A 19654-nucleotide genomic window follows, 5' to 3' on the forward strand; every position below is an offset into this window, starting at 1 on the left:
ATTGAGGGACCCTGTATTGTGGGTGTATGGCTGGATCAGAGCCCCACTGGATATCTCACTCCCTCTCTACCAACCCACCTATGCAGCAGCTAGAAACTACAGGACAATCACTCCTCCTGCAATATCCCTCCAGCACCCTCTACTGAGAATGCTTAATATCTTTCTTATAGTAAAAGAGAGATGCTTAAAGGATTTCTGTCCATTTTAACAGAACAGGTATTGAAGATGGTTGGAGCTAAGAGGCCATAAATTGATAACATACAGGGGTAGACTGGAAGCTACAGTTTCTAGTACTTAGCTCAGTGCTTTTTCTACTACCTTAAATTTCACAACTGGGAGAATTCTAGACAGTTTCTTGAAAACTACTCTCACACTGAGCTGTTTACCTTCCTTATAGGTGTGCAGGATGGTCCCACTGTTAGAGAAGTAGGAAAAAAGACCGATAGGAAGAGGGATTGGCTCAAGATGGTGGAGTAGAAGGACAGGCGCTCACTCCCTCTTGGAAGAGCACCGGAATCACAACTAACTGCTGAACAATCATTGACAGGAAGACACTGGAACTCACCAAAAAAGATTCCCCACGTGCAAAAACAAAGGAGAAGCTGCAATGAGATGTTAGGAGGGGCAAAGTCACAAGAAAATCAAATCCCATAACCACTGGGTGGGTGACTCACAAACCGGAAAACAATTAAACCACAGAAGTCCACCCACTGGAGTGAAGGTTCTGAGCCCCACATCAGCCTTGCAAACCTGGGGGTCAGGCAACGGGAGGAGGAATTACCAGAGAATCAGACTTTGAAGGTTAGTGGGATTTGATTGCAGGACTTCAACAGAACTGGGGGAAACAGAGACTCAACTCTTGGAGGGCACACACAAAGTAGTGTGTGCATCAGGACCCAGAGGGAAGAAGCAGAAGACTGAACCAGAACAACCTGCTAGTGTTGTCGGTTCTCCTGCAGAGGCGGGGGATGGCTGCGGTTCACCACAGGGACAGGAAACTGGTAACAGGGGTTCTGGGGGTGCTCCTTGGTGTGAGCCCTCACCGAGTCAGCCAATGGCCCTACCAAGGAGCCTGTAGCCTCCAGTGCTGGGCTGTCTCAGGCCAAACAACCAACAGGGAGGGAACCCAGCCTCACCCATCAGCAGACAAGTAGATTAAAGTTTTACTGAGCTCTGCCCACCAGAGTAACACCCAGCTCTACCCACCACCAGTCCCTCCCATCAGGAAGCTGCACAAGCCTCTTAGATAGCCTCATCTACCAGAGGGAAGACAGCAGAGGCAAGAAGAACTACAATCCTGCAGCCTGTGGAACGAAAACAACATTCACAGAAAGATAGCCAAAATGAAAAGTCAAAAGGCTATGTACCAGATGAGGGAACATGATAAAATCCCAGAAAAACAACTAAATGAAGTGGAGATAGGCAACCTTCCAGAAAAAGAATGCAGAATAATGATAGTAAACATGATCCAGGACCTTGAAAATAGAATGGAGGCAAAGATCGAGAAGATGCAAGAAATGTTTAAAAAAGACCTAGAAGAAGTAAAGAACAAACAAACAGAGACGAACAATACAATAACTGAAAAGAAAAATAGACTAGAAAGAATCCATAGCAGAATAACAGAAGCAGAAGAATGGATAAGTGACCTGGAAGACAGAATGGTGGAATTCATGCCATGGAACAGAATAAAGAAAAAAGAATAAAAATAAATAAAGACAGCATAAGAGACCACTGGGACAACATTAAATGCACCAACATTTACATTATAGGGGTCCCAGAAGGAGAAGACAGGGAGAAAGGACGTGAGAAAATATTTGAAGACATTATAATATAAAACTTCCCTAACATGGGAAAGGAAATAGCCACCCAAGTGCAGGAAATGTAGAGAGTCCCAGGCAGGAAAAACCCAAAGAGAAACACACTGAGAAACATAGTAATCAAAATGACAAAACTTGACAAAGAAAAATTACTGAAAGCAACAAGGGAAAAATGACAAATAATATACAAGGGAACTCCGATAAGGTTAACGGTTCATTTCTCAGCAGAAACTCTAAAAGCCAGAAGGGAATGGCATGACATATTTAAAGTGATGAAAGGGAAGAACCTACAGCTAAGATTGTTCTACCTGGCAAGGATCTCATTCAGATTCGAGAGAAAAATCAAAAGCTTTACAGACAAACAAAAGCTAAGAGAATTCAGCATCACCAAACCAGCTCTACAACAAATGCTACAGGAACTTCTCTAAGAGGGAAACACAAGAGAAGAAAAGGACCTACAAAAGCAAACCCAGAACAATTAACAAAAACGCGATAGGAACATACACATCGATAATTGCCTTAAATGTAAGTGGATTAAATGTGCCAACCAAAAGACACAGACTGGCTGAATGGATACAAAAACAAGACCTGTATATATGCTGTCTACAAGAGACCCACTTCAGACCTAGGGACCCATACAGACTGAAAGTGAGGGGATGGAAAAAGATTCTGTGCAAATGGATATCACAAGAAAGCTGGAATAGCAATAATCATACCAGATAAAAGAGACTTTAAAATAAAGAATGTTACAAAAGATAAGGAAGGACACTACATAATGATCAAGGGATCAATACAAGAAGAAGATATAACAATTATAAATATATATGCACCCAACGTAGGAGCACCTCAATACATAAGGCAAATGCTAACAGCTATGAAAGAGGAAATTGACAGTAACACAAGAATACTAGGGGACTTTTAACACCTCACTTACACCAATGGACAGATCATCCAGAAAGAAAATTAATAAGGAAACACAAGCTTTAAATTACAAAATAGACCAGATTATTTAATTGATACTTATAGGACATTCCATCTGAAAACAGCAGATTACACTTTCTTCTCAGGTGCACACAGAACATTATCCAGGATTGATCACATCTTGGGTCACTAATCAAGCCTCGGTAAATTTAAGAAAATTGAAATTGTATCAAGCATCTTTTCCGACCACAACTCTATGAGGTTAGAAATCAATCACAGGGAAAAAAAACATAAAAAACACAAACACATAGAGGCTAAACAATAGGTTACTAAATATCCAAGAGATCACTGAAGAAATCAAAATATACCTAGAGACAAAGGACAATGAAAACACGACGATCCAAAACCTACAGGATGCAGCAAAAGCAGTTCTAAGAGGGAAGTTGATAGCAAAAAAATCCTACCTCAAGAAAGAAAAAAAAATCTCAAACAATCTAACTTTACACCTAAATGAACTAGAGAAAGAAGAACAAACAAAACCCAATGTTAGTAGAAAGAAAGAAATCATAAAGATCACAGCAGAAACAAATGAAATAGAAACAAAGAAAACAATAGCAAAGACCAATAAAACTAAAAGTTGTTTTTTTTCAGAAGGTAGACGAAATTGATAAACCTTTAGCCAGACTCATCAAGAAAAACAAGGAGAGGACTCAAATCAATAAAATTAGAAATGAATAAGTAGGAGTTACAACAAACACCACAGAAATACAAAGCATCATAAGAGACTACTACAAGCAAGTCTACTCCAATAAAATGGACAACCTGGAAGAAACAGAAAAATTCTTAGAAAGATATAACCTTCCAAGACTGAACCAGGAAGAAATAGAAAATATAAACAGACCAATCACAAGTAGTGAAACTGAAACTGTGATTAAAACTCTTCCAACAAACAAAAGTCCGGGACCAGATGGCTTCACAGGTGAATTATATCAAACATTTAGAGAAGAGCTAACACCAATCCTTCTCAAACTCTTCCAAAAAATTGCAGAGGAAGGAACACTCCCAAACTGATTCTACGAGGCCACCATCCCCCTAATACCAAAACCAGACAGAGATACAGCAAAAAAGAAAAAATTACAGACCAGTATCACTGATGAATATAGATGCAAAAATCCTCAACAAAACACTAGCAAACAGGGTCATACACCAATTTCAATTGAGATTTATCCCAGGGATGCAAGAATTCTTCAGTATACGCTAATCAATCAATGTGATACACCATAATAACAAATTGAAGCATAAAAAACATATGATAATCTCAATATATGCAGAAAAAGCTTTTGAAAACATTCAACACCCATTTATGATAAAAGCTCTCCAGAAAGTGGGCATAAAGGAAACCTTCCTCAACATAACAAAGGCCATATACGACAAACCCACAGCAAATATCATTCTCAACGGTGAAAAACTGAAGGCGTTTCCTCTAAGATCAGGAACAAGACAAGGATATCCACTCTTGTGACCATTATTCAACATAGTTTTGGAAGTCTTAGCCACAGCAGTCAGAGAAAAAAGATAAATAAAAGGAATCCAAATTGGAAAAGAAGTAAAACTGTCACTGGAGATGACATGACACTATACATACAGAATCCTAAAGATGCCACCAGAAAACTACTAGAGCTAATCAGTGCATTTGGTAAAGTTGCAGGATACAAAATTAATACACCGAAATCTCTTGCATTCCTATACACTAACAACAAAAGGTCAGAAAGAGACATTAAGGAAACAATCCCATTCACCATTGCAACAAAAAGAATAAAATACCTAGGAATAAACATACCTAAAGAGGTAAAAGACCTGCACTCAGAAAACTATACGATACTGATGAAAGAAATCAAAGATGACACAAACAGATGGAGAGAAATACCATGTTCTTGGATTGGAAGAATCAATATTGAGAAATGACTATACTACCCAAAGCAATCTCCAGATTCAATGCAATCCCTATCAAATTACCAATGGCATTTTTTTACAGAACTAGAACAAAAAATCTTAAAATTTATATGGAGACACAAAAGACCATGAATAGCCAAAGCAATCTTTAGGGAAAAAAACGGAGCTGGAGGTATCAGGCTCCCTGACTTCAGACTATACTACAAAGCTACAGTAATCAAGACAATATGGTACTGGCACAAACATAGAAATATAGATCAATGGAACAAGATAGAAAGCCCAGAGATAAATCCACAAACCTATGGTCAAATAATCTATGACAAAGGTGGCAAGTATATACAATGGAGAAAAGACAGTCTCTTCAATAAATGGTGCTGGGAAAATGGACAGCTACATGGAAAAGAATTAAGTTAGAACACTCCCTAACACCATACACAAAAATAAACTCAAAATGGATTAAAGACCTAAATATAAGACCGGACACTTTAAAACTCGTAGAGGAAAACATAGGAAGAACACTCTTGGACATAAATCACAGCAAGATCTTTTTTGACCCACCTCCTGGAGTAATGGAAATAAAAACAAATATAAACAAATAGGACCTAATGAAACTTAAAACCTTTTGCACAGCAATGGAAACTATAAACAAGGCAAAAAGACAACCTTCAGAATGGGAGATAATATTTGCAAACAAATCAACAAAGGATTAATCTCCAAAATATATAAACAGTTCACGCAGCTCAATAGTAAAGAAACATACAACCCAATCAAAAAATGGATATAAGATCTAAATAGACATTTGTCCAAAGAAAACATACAGATGGCCAAGAGGCACATGAAAAGCTGCTCAACGTCACTAATTATTAGAGAAATACAAATCAAAAGTACAATGAGGTATCACCTCACACCAGTTAGAATGGGCATCACCAGAAAATCTATAGACAACAAATGCTGGAGAAGGTGTGAAGAAAAGGGAACCCTCTTGCATTGTTGGTGGGAAAGTAAATTGATATAGCCCCTATGGAGAACAGTATGGAGGTTCCTTGAAAAACTAAAAATAGCATTACCATATGACCCAGCAATTCCACTACTGGGCATATACCCCAAGAAAACCATAATTCAAAAAGACACATGCACCCCAATGTTCATTGCAGCACTATTTACAATAGCCAGGTCATGGAAGCAACCTAAATGCCCATTGACAGATGAATGGATAAAGAAGTTTTGGTAAATATATACAATGGAATATTACTCAGCCACAAATAGGAACGAAATTGGGTCATTTGTAGAGACGTGGATGGAGCTAGAGTCATACAGAGTGAAGTAATTCAGAAGGAGAAAAACAAATATCGTACATTAACTCATATATATGGAATCTAGAGAAATGGTACAGATGAACCACATTGCAAGGCAGAAATAGAGACACAGATGTAGAGAACAAATGTATGGAAACCAAGGGGGGAATGTAGGGGGATGAATTGGGAGATTGGGATTGACATACATATACTAACATGTATGAAATAGCTAATAAGAACCTGCTGTATAAAAAAAATTTTTTTAAACGGTGCATTTTGAAAACAAAAATAGAAACATGCATGTGATCCATCAATATCACTTCAGGAATGTATCTTAAGGAGATGATTAGACAAGTTTCAAAATCTGTACGTAAAAGGATGTTCATTACAATTTTTTTATGATAGTAAAAAAAATCAGAAAAAACCTAAATGACCAACAATTGAGAAATGCATAAATGGGTTATGGCACAGCTAGTTAATGGAATATTATATTGTATGTAGCCACTTTAAAAAAAAAGACTAATAGAAATTTCACCTTTCTGAGGCTCAGTTTCTTCATTGGGATAGTGAATAATGTACATACTACCTCACAGGTTTACTGTAAGAATTAAGGAAGACTGAATATGTAAAATCCCCAGCCTAGGCATGGGACATAGGAATTACATAACAGAAAATTTTTTCCTTTCCCTTAGATGACATGAAGTCAACCACTGCAGCATATTCTTACTTTCATTTTTCCTATTCTCACCGGGAATGAAAGAAAACCAGATGTAAGGGTTTTCCCATCATCTGTCCTTCTTCATCCACTTAATCAGTGTTATGTTAACAACTGTCATGGCACTTAACAAGTAGCTAATTATTTTCATACCACACTTGTGGTTTTAAAGGCTCTTTTTTCCTTCAATTATACATTTTCCCAATTAAGTATTCAATGATGGACTGAGTGGAATCCAGAATTGCTGGCCTATCCAGAGAACTCACTTTGCTTGAATGCCAGTTACTCACATAATGCCATGTCAACCTGACTGATGATACCAGGCAATGGAAAGCACATCCACTAGTCTGCTCTTTCTTCTCATAACTTGCTACTTTCATAGCCTCATCCAAAATGCTTGTCAAAGTATTCCATATGATAACCACTGTGCAGTGTGTTCTTAGTCCTAAAAGGGCCAGATGCTTGGTCAAGAACCTACATTTAGTTCTGGTAGGCTGTCTTGGTCACATGTTACATACATATTGGAGCTTACAAGATAGGCCTACACCTAGTTGTAAAGAATAAACTTGACAATTATTCATACCCCTTCATGAGACACTGGGGAATCAGAGAGATCCATGGGAACTGACATTATCTGGTACAATGCTGCCCTGTCCAATACAGTAGCCACTAGCCACATGTGACTCATTGAGCATTTGAAATGCGACTAGCATGACTGAGAAACTGAGTTGTTAATTTTATTTTCTTTATATAGCTTGTGGCTATCATATTGGACAGCATAGATCTAGACTATAGTTTAATGGAAGAATGTGGGATTTGAAGCTAAATAGATTCCCAGGTTTAAATCTTGTCAACTGTTAATTACTAACTATATAGCTATAACTTTGATCATGTTCTTTATCTTGTTCAAACCTCAGTTGCATGATTTGTAAAATGCGGATAATACCAGAACCTCACAGGGTTGTTTTGATTAGAGAATGAACGTAAAACACCTAGCCCAGGGCTCATCACATGGTAAGTCACCTTTAAATAATAGCTATTTATCAAGCTCCCCATTTTCCATATGGAGAAACTGAAGCTCCAAAAGAAATGTCTTGTCCACAGTTATAGAGCTAGTTGGAAGCAGAGTCAGGAGCCAAATCCAGATTGTCTCACATTTTTTGATAATGAGTTTTCCTATAGAGACGAATCCTCCTCACCCCTGAAGAGTGAAGGGTGGTAGCCCAAACAACTACTCAACTGCTATAAAAAAATATCTTATACATGTAGAGAAAATGTACCTTTGTGAAGCCTATTTGTTCCTTCCGGAAATTTTCCAGGGGTTTGATCAGCAAATCACTAGCATTGTGTACCTAGAGAAAAAGAAAGAACACGCAAAATAACTTGTAGATTAGCAAGGTTCAGATTCAACATTCATTGTTACTAGGGTATTTCCTTGTAATACACCATCCTGCAAAACGTTAACTAGTTTGCTGGTTTGTTGAGTTTTGTTACTGTGTTTCCCATATTGGTCTTTTAAAATCAAATGCTTTGACGATTACCTTAAGTGAATACCATGGGAGATAGCACAGGGGAGCATTTTTCTCAAGGACAAGAGCCCTTCCTGTGGGGGAGAAGATGAGAGTGTGGGTTTTCCAGTCATAGAGACCAGGGTTCAAATTCCAGCTGTGCCACTTAAGGTAATTTGCCACTCCAAACCTTTGTCAAATAGGATCATCACAGCACCTATCTTGTAGACAAAGTACCTAGCACAGAGTAAACACTCATTGTGGAAACTGGGAAGGAGTCAGAGAAACCATCCGATTTCTTGAATTCTAAGATTCATATTTTAACATTTCTGAAATCACCATGCATCATAGTTTGTCAGTGTTTTCCCTTCTTAGCAGCACATAAAATAATGACTCATCTAACAATCAATGACATCTTGGGTTTAATGAGGGAATTACTCCCTAACCCTGGAGCAGTTGAGTAACTGACCTAGCTTTATGCAAACTGGTTTCTGAAGAAATGTTAAAGTGAACATTTCGCTTAAATTAACAAAGGTTTCAAAAACTCTTCTGGGTCCTTGCTACTCAAAATATGGCCCCCTAACCAGCAGCAGCAGCATCACCTGGGATCTTGTTAGAAATGCAGAATCTCAGCCTCCACCCCAGACCTATCAAATAAGAATCCTTATTTTAACAAGGGCCCTAGGTAATTTGTGTGTACACTCAAGTTTTAAAAGCACTGTTCTAGCTTTTTAATTTGTTTTAAGTTGGAGCTATTGGTATAATTAGACATTTGGATTCATTTCCTTAACTACTCACCAAAACTTTATTCTTGCATTAAAAATATAATGGCAAATTGGGATTAAGTTGATGCTTTCAAATCTTTCAATATTTATGATGTGTCTGGGAATTAATATAACTGTACATGGAAATCAAAATCTGTGAAAATCAGAGATAACATTAATACCAAAGTTGGAGAGGTGTGGAATCAAGTTTTAATTTGAAAAAGTAAACTTTTCCTCCTTAAAAAAAATCAAATGCTGTGAGAGGAAATGAAAGAAGGAACATTAGGGGCATTTCTCTGTAACTTTACTGGTAGTCTGATCTGAGTTTTTAATCGATAAATATCCAGGGTCATGCCCAGAAACAGACACAGGAAGCCTGAAGTATATGTGGAAAAGAGAAGAGAAAGGGAAGGGAAAATACATGAAAAGGCCAATTGCACCAAGTGCAAATCATTTCATGGGAGGCAAATGAGTTAGCAGGAATAGCATCAGGAAAAATCCCAGTATAAATTGTTTCCAGCCCTGCCCTGGTGTGTCATAAAACCAGAACATTTCCCTCAGAACTAGGAGTGTATTACAGCATCACAGAGAATACTGGACCAGGCCTTCTAACAACCTAACTGTAAGTTCAGAACCTGACAGGAACAGCCTGTCCAGGTACTAAAAATATTGGCATTAATATGGTGTTGGAAATATAAAAACATCATATCCAAATTGAATCCCTTGCACAGTGGGCAGGTAGAGACATACAAAGCTTTGTCTTCATGTAAACCTCTTGGGAGATTTCATCTATCCAATGCAACAAGTGGGGTTTGTTTCTTCAGAGGTACGAATTAGCTGCAATTTAATTTTGATCCATTACAAGACAAGAAAATGAGGGACTGGCTTCGTTATCAGAAGAGACAAAGTGTCAGTAAGACAAGATATGTCTTTATGACAAAAATAGAATAGAGAGTAGAAAGCCAGTTTTGACCAGTTCTGTATTCTCCAGAGTAAGAAGCAATTTTTAAACTACCAACAAAAAGCAACACGAATTGAGGCATTAATACATATTGTATCCAAGTCCTACAGGCACTTTGGACCTCTTATTTTCTATCCAGGTATGATTCAACGTTCAACTAAATGGGCAAACTCTCACCCAATCAAAGCTCCATGATATCAAAAATAGACACCAGTGACTATCCTTGATTGAAAACAATAGTTCTCTTACTAAAAGTACCAGCCTGTCTCCTTTGCCCAATACACTCTACATTTCCATGGATTGTGAATTATGTGCTATCAACTTTGTGTACCCACCTGGAAATAAACTAAGTTATTGGTGTCATAGATTACATACAGGGAATAATTTTTCTTCTTTACTATTGTGGAAGTTTTAAAACATGGACACAAATTCTATGATACTCCTCACATTGAGAAGGAAGGTCTCCATCCCCTCTACCTTGAATATGAGTGGGTTTGTTACTGCTTTGAACAAACACAGTACAGCAGAAGGGATACTACATGACATCCCAGGCTAGGTCATAAAAGGCCAGTAACTTCCACCTGGTTCCCTTGGAACACTCCTCATGAGCCCTGAGCCACAATATAAAAAGTTGGACTACCCTGGGACTACCAAGCTAGAGAGACCAAATGTAGACATTCTTGTCAAAAGACCCGCTGAGCCCAGCCTTGCAGTCATCTCACTAAGGTGCCAGATATGTGAGTGAAGCTATTTTGGACCATCCATATCACCCCACCTCCAAGGTGAATACCACCACATAGAGCAGAAGAATCTCTGAGCTGACCCCTGCATGAATTCCTGACCCACAAAATCATGAGATAAAATTAAATAGTTTAAGTCACCACGTTTTGGAATAGGGTGTTATGTAGCAATAGATAATTAGAAAAACTATTTCCAGTTTCACGAAGATAACACAAAAGTAGCCAACTGGGAAACCTTGAGGAAGTTTGTCTTTGAATAAGAAGTGAACATGTCACTTCTAAAGAGAGTAATATGTGTCAAGCCTCTGTATGGATATTCAGCTGAGCCCTTGCATATGCAGGCACCCCAAGGATGGTACAGGTGCCAGTTTTTCATGTTCAACGGGGGATTTTCTTGCATAAGTAAGTGTGCCAGTAACTTCTCACAGAGTTCATAAGGCTACTATTTTTACGTTTGGCTCTGTCCCAGTCTAGAAAAGTAGCACATGGTTCACTTAAATTGGAGTCGAGAGTTTTCCTTAATTGCATTGGAAATACTGCTCCCTGTCTCCTACAACACAAATAGATTCTCTGAACCTTTTCCTCTCTTTAACATTCATTGGTTATTATACTAATTTCTGCCAGAACATAGAGCTAGAAATGTAGGAAAATGTCGCACTGAGGATTGGCTCTTTTTTCTTTCCCATTCAGCTTTACCTTTAAATTCCTTAGAAATCTAACAATTACTCAGAAAAGCCCTTTTAAGTAAACTTGGCCTTTATTCCCTTTCTTATCACTGCATTCATTTTGTGAGCTCTCTAGGACAAAAGCTCCTGCCTACTATATCACAGTAGAAGCCCCAGCATAAGTGACATTCTAAACACATTAGTGAGTTTATCTAAAATCTGGTTCTGATTGAATAAAACCAAACTAGATAGGCCACTTACTAAAATAGAGATGGCATTCAATCTATTAGTGAAATATTGCTCAGGAATCTTTGATGGTTAACCAATTACCAAAAGAAGGCATTGAGGGTACACTGTTTTAGGTCATTCTTGGCAGTCCTCAAAGAAAGACCTTGCCATTGCCAACAGAGTCCCCTTCAGAGTTAGAAAGGCATCTAGGCAAGCCTCTTATCATTAATCATAGAGAAAGTTTGTTACCCAGACTTTTAAAGGCCACTTTCAGAGGTACTACAACCTCCCCCACTGTACTTTTTAAGAAATAAAAGCGGGGATGCTCCTCTTCATTTATTCCCTCCATAGTTTCTTCAACAATTTAAAATTCATTATGAGAATGACTAGACATCTGCAGTTGTCACATGCTAGGGCTATGAACTTCCTTCATGTTCTACTAAAGCTTCTTTGGGCCTCTTTTTATAGAAATTATAGAAAGCTGTTTAACATTTACCATATTGAGGTACAAGAGTCCTTCTACCACAGTTCCAGGAAATGAGAGAGGTGCAGTCAAGAACGATCCCTGGCATGTTGTAAAAGGCCTTAATTGAGCCTAACCTACACAGAATTCCTGTAATTAAATAGGAAATAGGGAGCCAATACTCAAGACATGACTGAAGAATTGAGGGAACAAAAGGGCAGAACATAATTAAAGACAGAAGAAAATGAGTCAGTCCTGTGGAAAACAGCCAGCAATTATGGTGAGAAAAACATCTCAAAAGGTGAATCCTTCTTCAATATTTTAGAGCTCTGTAATCGGGTAAGTAAAAGAGATCAAGAAACAACTAGGGCTGAAGAGTTGTACAGCTGACATTTCTAGTGGTATCTGAATGAAATAGGGGTGAATGTCTTTGAGATCAACATTGGTAGCAGTCCACAAACTCTTATAACAGAAGAAAATATTTAGTAGAGTGTGGATTAGCTAGTGGGGCATCTAACAGGCTCTGGGAAAACTACCCATATTGGCCTCTCTTAACTATCATTATAAGCAAATCTCTTAAATGAAGAAAATTCCCAAGTCAAATTTCCACAAGCCAAATCTTGGGGGCAACAAAAGATAACTAGAAACATTTATATAATCAGTGCTTTTTGCTATTATAAAACACTACCATATTCATTTTATCATTTGGAGTACTTACAATGAACTTAGAAGATGGGAATTTTTTCTCATCTACATATAAAGAGAGACTAGAAGAAATAAAGTGATTAGTGTGAAGTCACAAATAAGTTAGTGGCACAGCCACTATTAGCACCTAAAGATCTAATTTCCCAGATTTACGGGCCCTGCCTTCAATCCTAACTCTCTAGGAGCTGAGATTAAATGGTAGCAGTATTCTGAGAAGCCAGTACCACCCTGTTGAAAAGGAAGAGTGATTACAGATTAAAGAACTCTTGCTATTGGAATAAATGGGTTTAACAAAACTGAGTTGCCAATACAAAGTCATCCAATGAGAGGAAGGGAAGATAGACCACTTTGTTGTCCTTAACATTGTTTCCACTTGACCCACATGCTCCTAATAAAAATAAATATTGACCAACATAGGTACTTCCACATTTAAGTCTCAGCTAGCTCTGGTGTGTGGCCAAGGACCTTCATTTTTAACAATTTCCCAGGTGACACTGGTGGTACAAGTCTAGGGACCACACAAAAAGATTATTTATTCAACTGTTAAAATAGAGTTCACAAAAAAATATAAATACTTAGGAATAAATCTAACAAAATACATATAAGATCATTATGAGGAAACTATAAAACTCTGAAGAAAGAAATCAAAGAAGGTCTAAATAAATGGGAGAGATAACCCATGTTCACAAATAGTAAGACACTATTTTTAAGATGTCAGTTTGTCCCATCTATAGATTCAATGCAATTCCAATCAAAATTCCAGCAATTTGTTTTGCGGATATTGATAAACAGGTTCTGAAGTTCATATCCTACTTCAAGACTTACTACAAAGTTACAGTAATCAAGATAGTGTGGTATTGGTCCATAACATTTTTCACAGAACAAGAACAAATAATCCTAAAATTTATATGGACCCACAAAAGACCTAGAATTGCCAAAGCAATCCTGAGGAAAAAGAACAAAGCTGGAGGTATAAACCATCCAGACTTCAGACAACATTACAAACCTACAGTAATCAAAGCAGCATGGTATTGGCACAAAAGCAGATATATATATCAATGGAAAAGAACAGAGAGCCCAGAAATAAATCCACAGACATATGGTCAATTAATCTATGACAAAGTATGCAAGAATATACAATGGAGAAAATACAGTCTCTTCAACAAGTGGTGTTGGGAAAGCTGGACAGCTATGTAAATCAATTAAATTAGAACACTCCCTCACACCATATACAAAAATAAACACAAAGTGTTTTAAAGACCTAAATATGACATGGCACCATAAAATTTCCAGATGAGAACATAGGCAAAACATTCTCGGACATGAATCATAGTGATATTTTCTTAGATCAATCTCCCAAAGCAAAAGAAATAAAAGCAAAAATAAACAAATGGGATCTAATGAAACTTAAAAGTTTTTGCACAGCAAAGGAAACCATTGGCAAAATGAAAAGACAACCTACGGAATAGGAGAGAATATTTGCAAACAATGTGATCGACAAGGAGTTAACATCCAAACTATACAAACAGCTCATACAACTTAATACCAAAAGAAAATTAAAAACTGAACAAAAGACCTAAATAGACATTTCTCCAGAGACATACAGATGGCCAACAGTCACAAGAAGAGATGCTCAACATCACAAATTATTAGAGAAATGCAAATCAAAACCACAATGAGGTATCACCTCACACTGGTCAGAATGGCCATCATTAAAAAATCTACAAATAATAAATGCTGGAGAAGATGAGGAGAAAAGGGAACCCTCACACACTGTTGGTGGGAATGTAAATTGGTGCAGTGACCATGGAAAACAGTATGAAGGCTCCTTAAAAAACTAAAAATAGAGCTACCATATGATCCAGCAATCACACTCCTGTGCATATATCCAGAAAAAAATTAAAACTTTAAGTTGAAGAGATACATGCACCCCAAGTTTCACAGTGGCACTATTTACAATAGCCAAGACATGGAAACAACCCAAGTGCCCACCAACAGATGATTGGCTTAGGAAGATGTGATACATACACACACACACACACACACACACACACACACACACACATATATATATATACACACACACATATCAATATACACACACATATATATTTATATATAAACATACACATAATGGAATATTACCCAGCCATAAAAAAGAATGGAATATTGCCATTTGCAGCAACAGGGATGAACCTAGAGATTATCATACTAAGTGAAGTAAGTCAGACAGAGAAAGACAAATATCATATGATATCACTTACATGTGGAAGCTAAAAAATAAGACAAATGAATCTATATACAAAACAGAAACAGACTCACAGACATAGAAAATAAACCTACAGTAACCAAAGGGGAATGGGAGGGGAGGAGGGATAAATTAGGAATATAGGATTAACAGATACAAGCTACTATATATATAATAGATAAGCAACAAGGATTTACTGTATAGCACAGGGAGCTATATTCAACTTCTTGTAATACCTGATAATGGAAAATAATTTGAATATATATACATATATATATGAATCACTTTACTGTTATACCTGAAACTAACACAATATTTAAATCAACTATACTTCAATATTTTTTTAAATTTTGTAAAAAAAAATCCGGTGATATTGCTGAAAAAATAGACAAACAGATCAATGGAACAGAATAGAGAGCCCAGATATAGATCCACACAAATATAGTCCATTGGTCTTTGCCAAAGAAGCAAAGGTAATTCAATGGAAAAAGGACAGTCTTTTCAGAAATGGTGATGAAACAACCAGACTTCCCCATGGAAAAAAAAAAAAGGAATCTAGAGACAATTCTTACACTTTCTCAAGAATTAGCTCAAAAGGGGTCATAGACCTAAAGGTATAACATAGAATTATAAAACTCCTAGAAGATAACATATGAGAAAATCTAAATGACCTTTGGTTTGGCACTGATTTTTTAGATACAACCCCAAAAGCATGATCTGTGAAAGAACTGATAAGCTGGACTTCATTAAAATTTAAAAATTCTGCTCCACAAAAGACATTGTTAAGAAAATGAAAAGATAAGCCACAGACTGGAAATTTTTTTGCAATGCACATTTCTGATAAAGGACTGGCATCCAAAATATACAAAGATATCTTAAAACTGAACAATAAGAAAACAAACAAACCAATTAAAAAATAGGCAAAAGACCTGAACAGACACCTCACCAAAGATGATCTACAGGTGGCAAATAAGCATATGGAAAGATGTTCCAAATCAAATGTCATCAGGAAAACACAAATTACAACAGCAAAGATATACCATTACATGCACATATTAAAATGGGTAAAATCCAAAACACAGCCAACATCAAATGCTGGTGAGCATGTGGAGCAACAATAACTCTCATTCAAAGCTGGTGAGAATGCAAAATGGTAGTCACTTTGGAAGACAGTTTGGCAGTTTCTTACAAATCTAGACATATCACACAATCTAGCAATTGGATTCCTTGGAAATTAATCAAAAGAGTTGAAAATTTACATCCACACAAAAATCTGCACACAAATGTGTATGGTAGGTTTTTCATAATTGCCAAAACTTGGGAGTAACCAAGATATCCTTCAATGGGTGTAGGGATGAACAAACCGTGGTACATCCATATGATGGAATATAGGTTATAATATATGCATATATATTATTCAATGACAAAAAGAAATGAGCTTTCAAGCCATGAAAAGACATAGAGGAACTTTAAACGCATATTACTAAGTCAAAGGAGCCAATCTGAAAAGGCTATATACTGTATGACTCCAACTGTATGATATTCTAGAAGAGGCAAAACACAGTAAAAAGATAAGTGTTTGCCAGGGATTTGGATATCAGAGAAGGAAGGCGGAATCACAGGGGATTTTTAGGGCAATGAAAATATTCTTTATGATGAAACTTTGATGGTGAATATATGTCATTAAGCATTTGTCAAAACCCATAAAATATTCAATAAAGAGTGAACCCTAATGTAACTATGGACTTAATAATATTGCATTGATGTTGGTTCATTAACTGAAACAAATGTACCACACATGCAAGATGATAATAGAGGAAACTGTATGGGGAGGAGAGGGGAAAGAAAGGGAGTACAGTTTACCCTTGAACGGTGCAAGGGTCAAGGGAACTGACCCCCCACACACACTGTGCAGTCAAAAGTCTGCATATAACTTTACAGTCAGTCTTCCAGTATCTGAGGTTCCACAACAATAGATTCAACTGAACTCGGATCATGTAGTACTGTAGTATTCATTGAAAAGCACCCACATATAAGTGGACACACACAGATCAAATCTGTGACGTTCAAAGGGCAACTGTATATGAAATCTCTCTGCACTTTCCACTCAACTTTTCTGTAAAATGAAAACTGCTCTAAATATTAAAGTCTATTAATATTAATAAATTAGACTTTAAATGTAATGAAAAAAAGTTTTCACATATATTTAAATAAAACAATCATATGTCATAAATAAAGCCCACATTATTACTTCTAAAAGCACATAAGCACATAAATAGATAATTTGTTTAAGAACACTAAAGACCACAATTTTTGTCAACATGTTCGACAGTCGAATTTAACGTCCTCTGAAATCTTATCTCACTGAAATGAATAGACTAATTTCCCTCTACCTAATGCTAAACTCTCAGGATGGGAACTTGAGATAGAATAACCAGATCAATTCCCTGTCTTTACAGTACCCAGGTAATGATGAGACAGAAACTGAAACAACATAGTGTCACTCCAACCAATGAGGACAAGAAAACTTCCCAAGATCAGAGATGATCTTGGTTCTAGGCCCAGTGTTATTGACCTACCATCATCATCCTCTCGTTTTCTACTTCGTTGAGCAATTCGGCAAATTCCTTGAAGGATTCAGCTGAAATGACAGAATAAAAGATAAACCAAATTAATCATGGTACCTGATAGGCAAGTGGGCAGAAATCTATGGGAAAAGAGGTAGAGACCAGTGCCCCAAGATGATATGACCACTAGAGGAAGGTGTCAAATCTAAGGACAACAGAAGAAGGAGTTCAGTACCTGGTGCATAGTTATTTCCTTTTTCTTCTTTTGTTTTTGTTTTTATTTTGCTAATGTTCCTACCCCAATTTTTTTTGCTCCAGTTGTACTGAGATATAATCAACATATAACACGGTATAAGTTTAAGGGGATTTTGGCAAACGGTAAAAAAAAAAAATGAGCGTAAGATTAAAAAAATGTTAAACATAGAGTTACCACATGATTCAGCAATTCCATGCCTAGGTATATTGCTAAAAGAACTGAAAACATATACAGACAAACAATTATATACAAATGTTGTTGACTGCATTATTCGTAATAGCCAGTAAATGGAAAGAATGGAAGTGTTCTTCAATTGCTGAATGGTTAAACAGTTCTGATACAGGTATTCAATGGAACAATGTGTGGCAACGAAAAGAAACAAAGGATGGATACTCAATACAACATAGAATAACTTCAAAAACATTATGCTCAGTGAAAGAAGCCAGTCACAAAAAGCCACATATTGTATGATTTTGTTTAAATGAAATGTCTAGACTAGGCAAATCCAGAGAGACAAGAAGTAAATCACTGGTTCACTGAATGTAGGGGGAAGGTGGGAATAGGGACTGATGCTAATGGATTTGTGGTTTCTTTTGAGGGTGTGAAAATGATCTGGAATTGTATTGCAGCGATGCTTGCACAACTCTGTGAATATACTAAAAGCCACTGAGTTGAGGCTGGAGGGGAAGATGGAGGAAGAGTAAGACACGGAGATCGCCTTCCTCCCCACAGATACACCAGAAATACATCTACACGTGGAACAACTCCTACAGAACACCTACTGAATGCTGGTAGAAGACCTCAGACCTCCATAAAGGCAAGAAAGTACCCACGTACCTGGGTAGGGAAAAAGAAAAAAGAATAAACAGAGACAAAAGGATAGGGACGGGAGCTGCACCAGTGGGAGGGAGCTGTGAAGGAGGAAAGGTTTCCACACTAACTAGGAAGCCCCTTCATGGGCGGAGACGGCGGGTGGCGGAGGGGGAAAGCTTCGGAGCCGCGGTGGAGACCACAGCAACAGGGGTGCGGAGGACAAAGCGGAGAGATTCCCGCACAGAGGATCGGTGCCGACCGGCACTCACCAGCACGAGAGGCAGGTCTACTCAACCGCCGGGGCAGGCAGGACTGAGAATTGAGGCTCGAGCTTCAGTCAAGCGCAGGGAGAGGACTGGGGTTGGCGGCGTGAACACAGCCTGCAAGGGGTTAGTGCACCACGGATAGCCGGGAGGGAGTCCAGGGAAAAGTCTGGACCGGCCAAAGAGGCAAGAGACTTCTTCTTCCCTCTTTGTTTCCTGGTGCGCAAGGAGAGGGATTAAGAGCACTGCTTAAAGGAGCTCCAGAGACAGGCGTGAGCCGCGGCTAAAAGCACGGACCCCAGAGATGGGCATGAGACGCTAAGCCTGCTGCTGCCGCCAACAACAAGCCTGTGTGCAAGCACAGGTCACAATACACACACCCCTTCGTGGGAGCCTGTGCAGCCCGCCACTGCCAGGGTCCCGTGATCCAGGGACAACTTCCCCGGGAGAACGCATGGTGCCCCTCAGGCTGCTGAAAAGTCATGCTAGCCTCTGCCGCCGCAGGCTCGCCCCGCACGCCGTACCCCTCCCTCTCCGTGGCCTGGCTGAGCCAGAGTCCCCGAAGCAGCGGCTCCTTTAACCCCGTCCTCTCTGAGAGAAGAACAGACGCCCTCCGACAATCTACACGCAGAGGCGGGGCCAAATCCAAAGCTGAGCCCCGGGAGCTGTGAGAACAAAAAAGAGAAAGGGAAATCTCTGCCAGCAGCCTCAGAAGCAGTGGATTAAAGCTCCACAATCAACTTGATGTAGCCTGCATCTGTGGAATATATGA

General features: G+C 38.2%; 1 protein-coding gene across 7 annotated transcripts in view; it reads right to left on the bottom strand.

The window, feature by feature from the left end:
* The window catches only part of OPHN1 (oligophrenin 1), a 615628-nt gene that overhangs the window by 358265 nt on the left and 237709 nt on the right, over nucleotides 1-19654 (bottom strand). For all 7 annotated transcript variants that reach the window (XM_073799243.1, XM_073799242.1, XM_073799241.1 and 4 more), the window contains 2 exons: nucleotides 17563-17624; nucleotides 7982-8053 (listed from right to left, as the gene is read on the bottom strand). In XM_073799243.1, the coding sequence (XP_073655344.1) occupies nucleotides 7982-8053; nucleotides 17563-17624 (134 nt within the window). The remainder of the gene's footprint in view (nucleotides 1-7981; nucleotides 8054-17562; nucleotides 17625-19654) is intronic.

The sequence above is a fragment of the Tursiops truncatus genome, chromosome X (genome assembly GCF_011762595.2).
Source record: "Tursiops truncatus isolate mTurTru1 chromosome X, mTurTru1.mat.Y, whole genome shotgun sequence".
NCBI lineage: Eukaryota > Metazoa > Chordata > Mammalia > Artiodactyla > Delphinidae > Tursiops > Tursiops truncatus.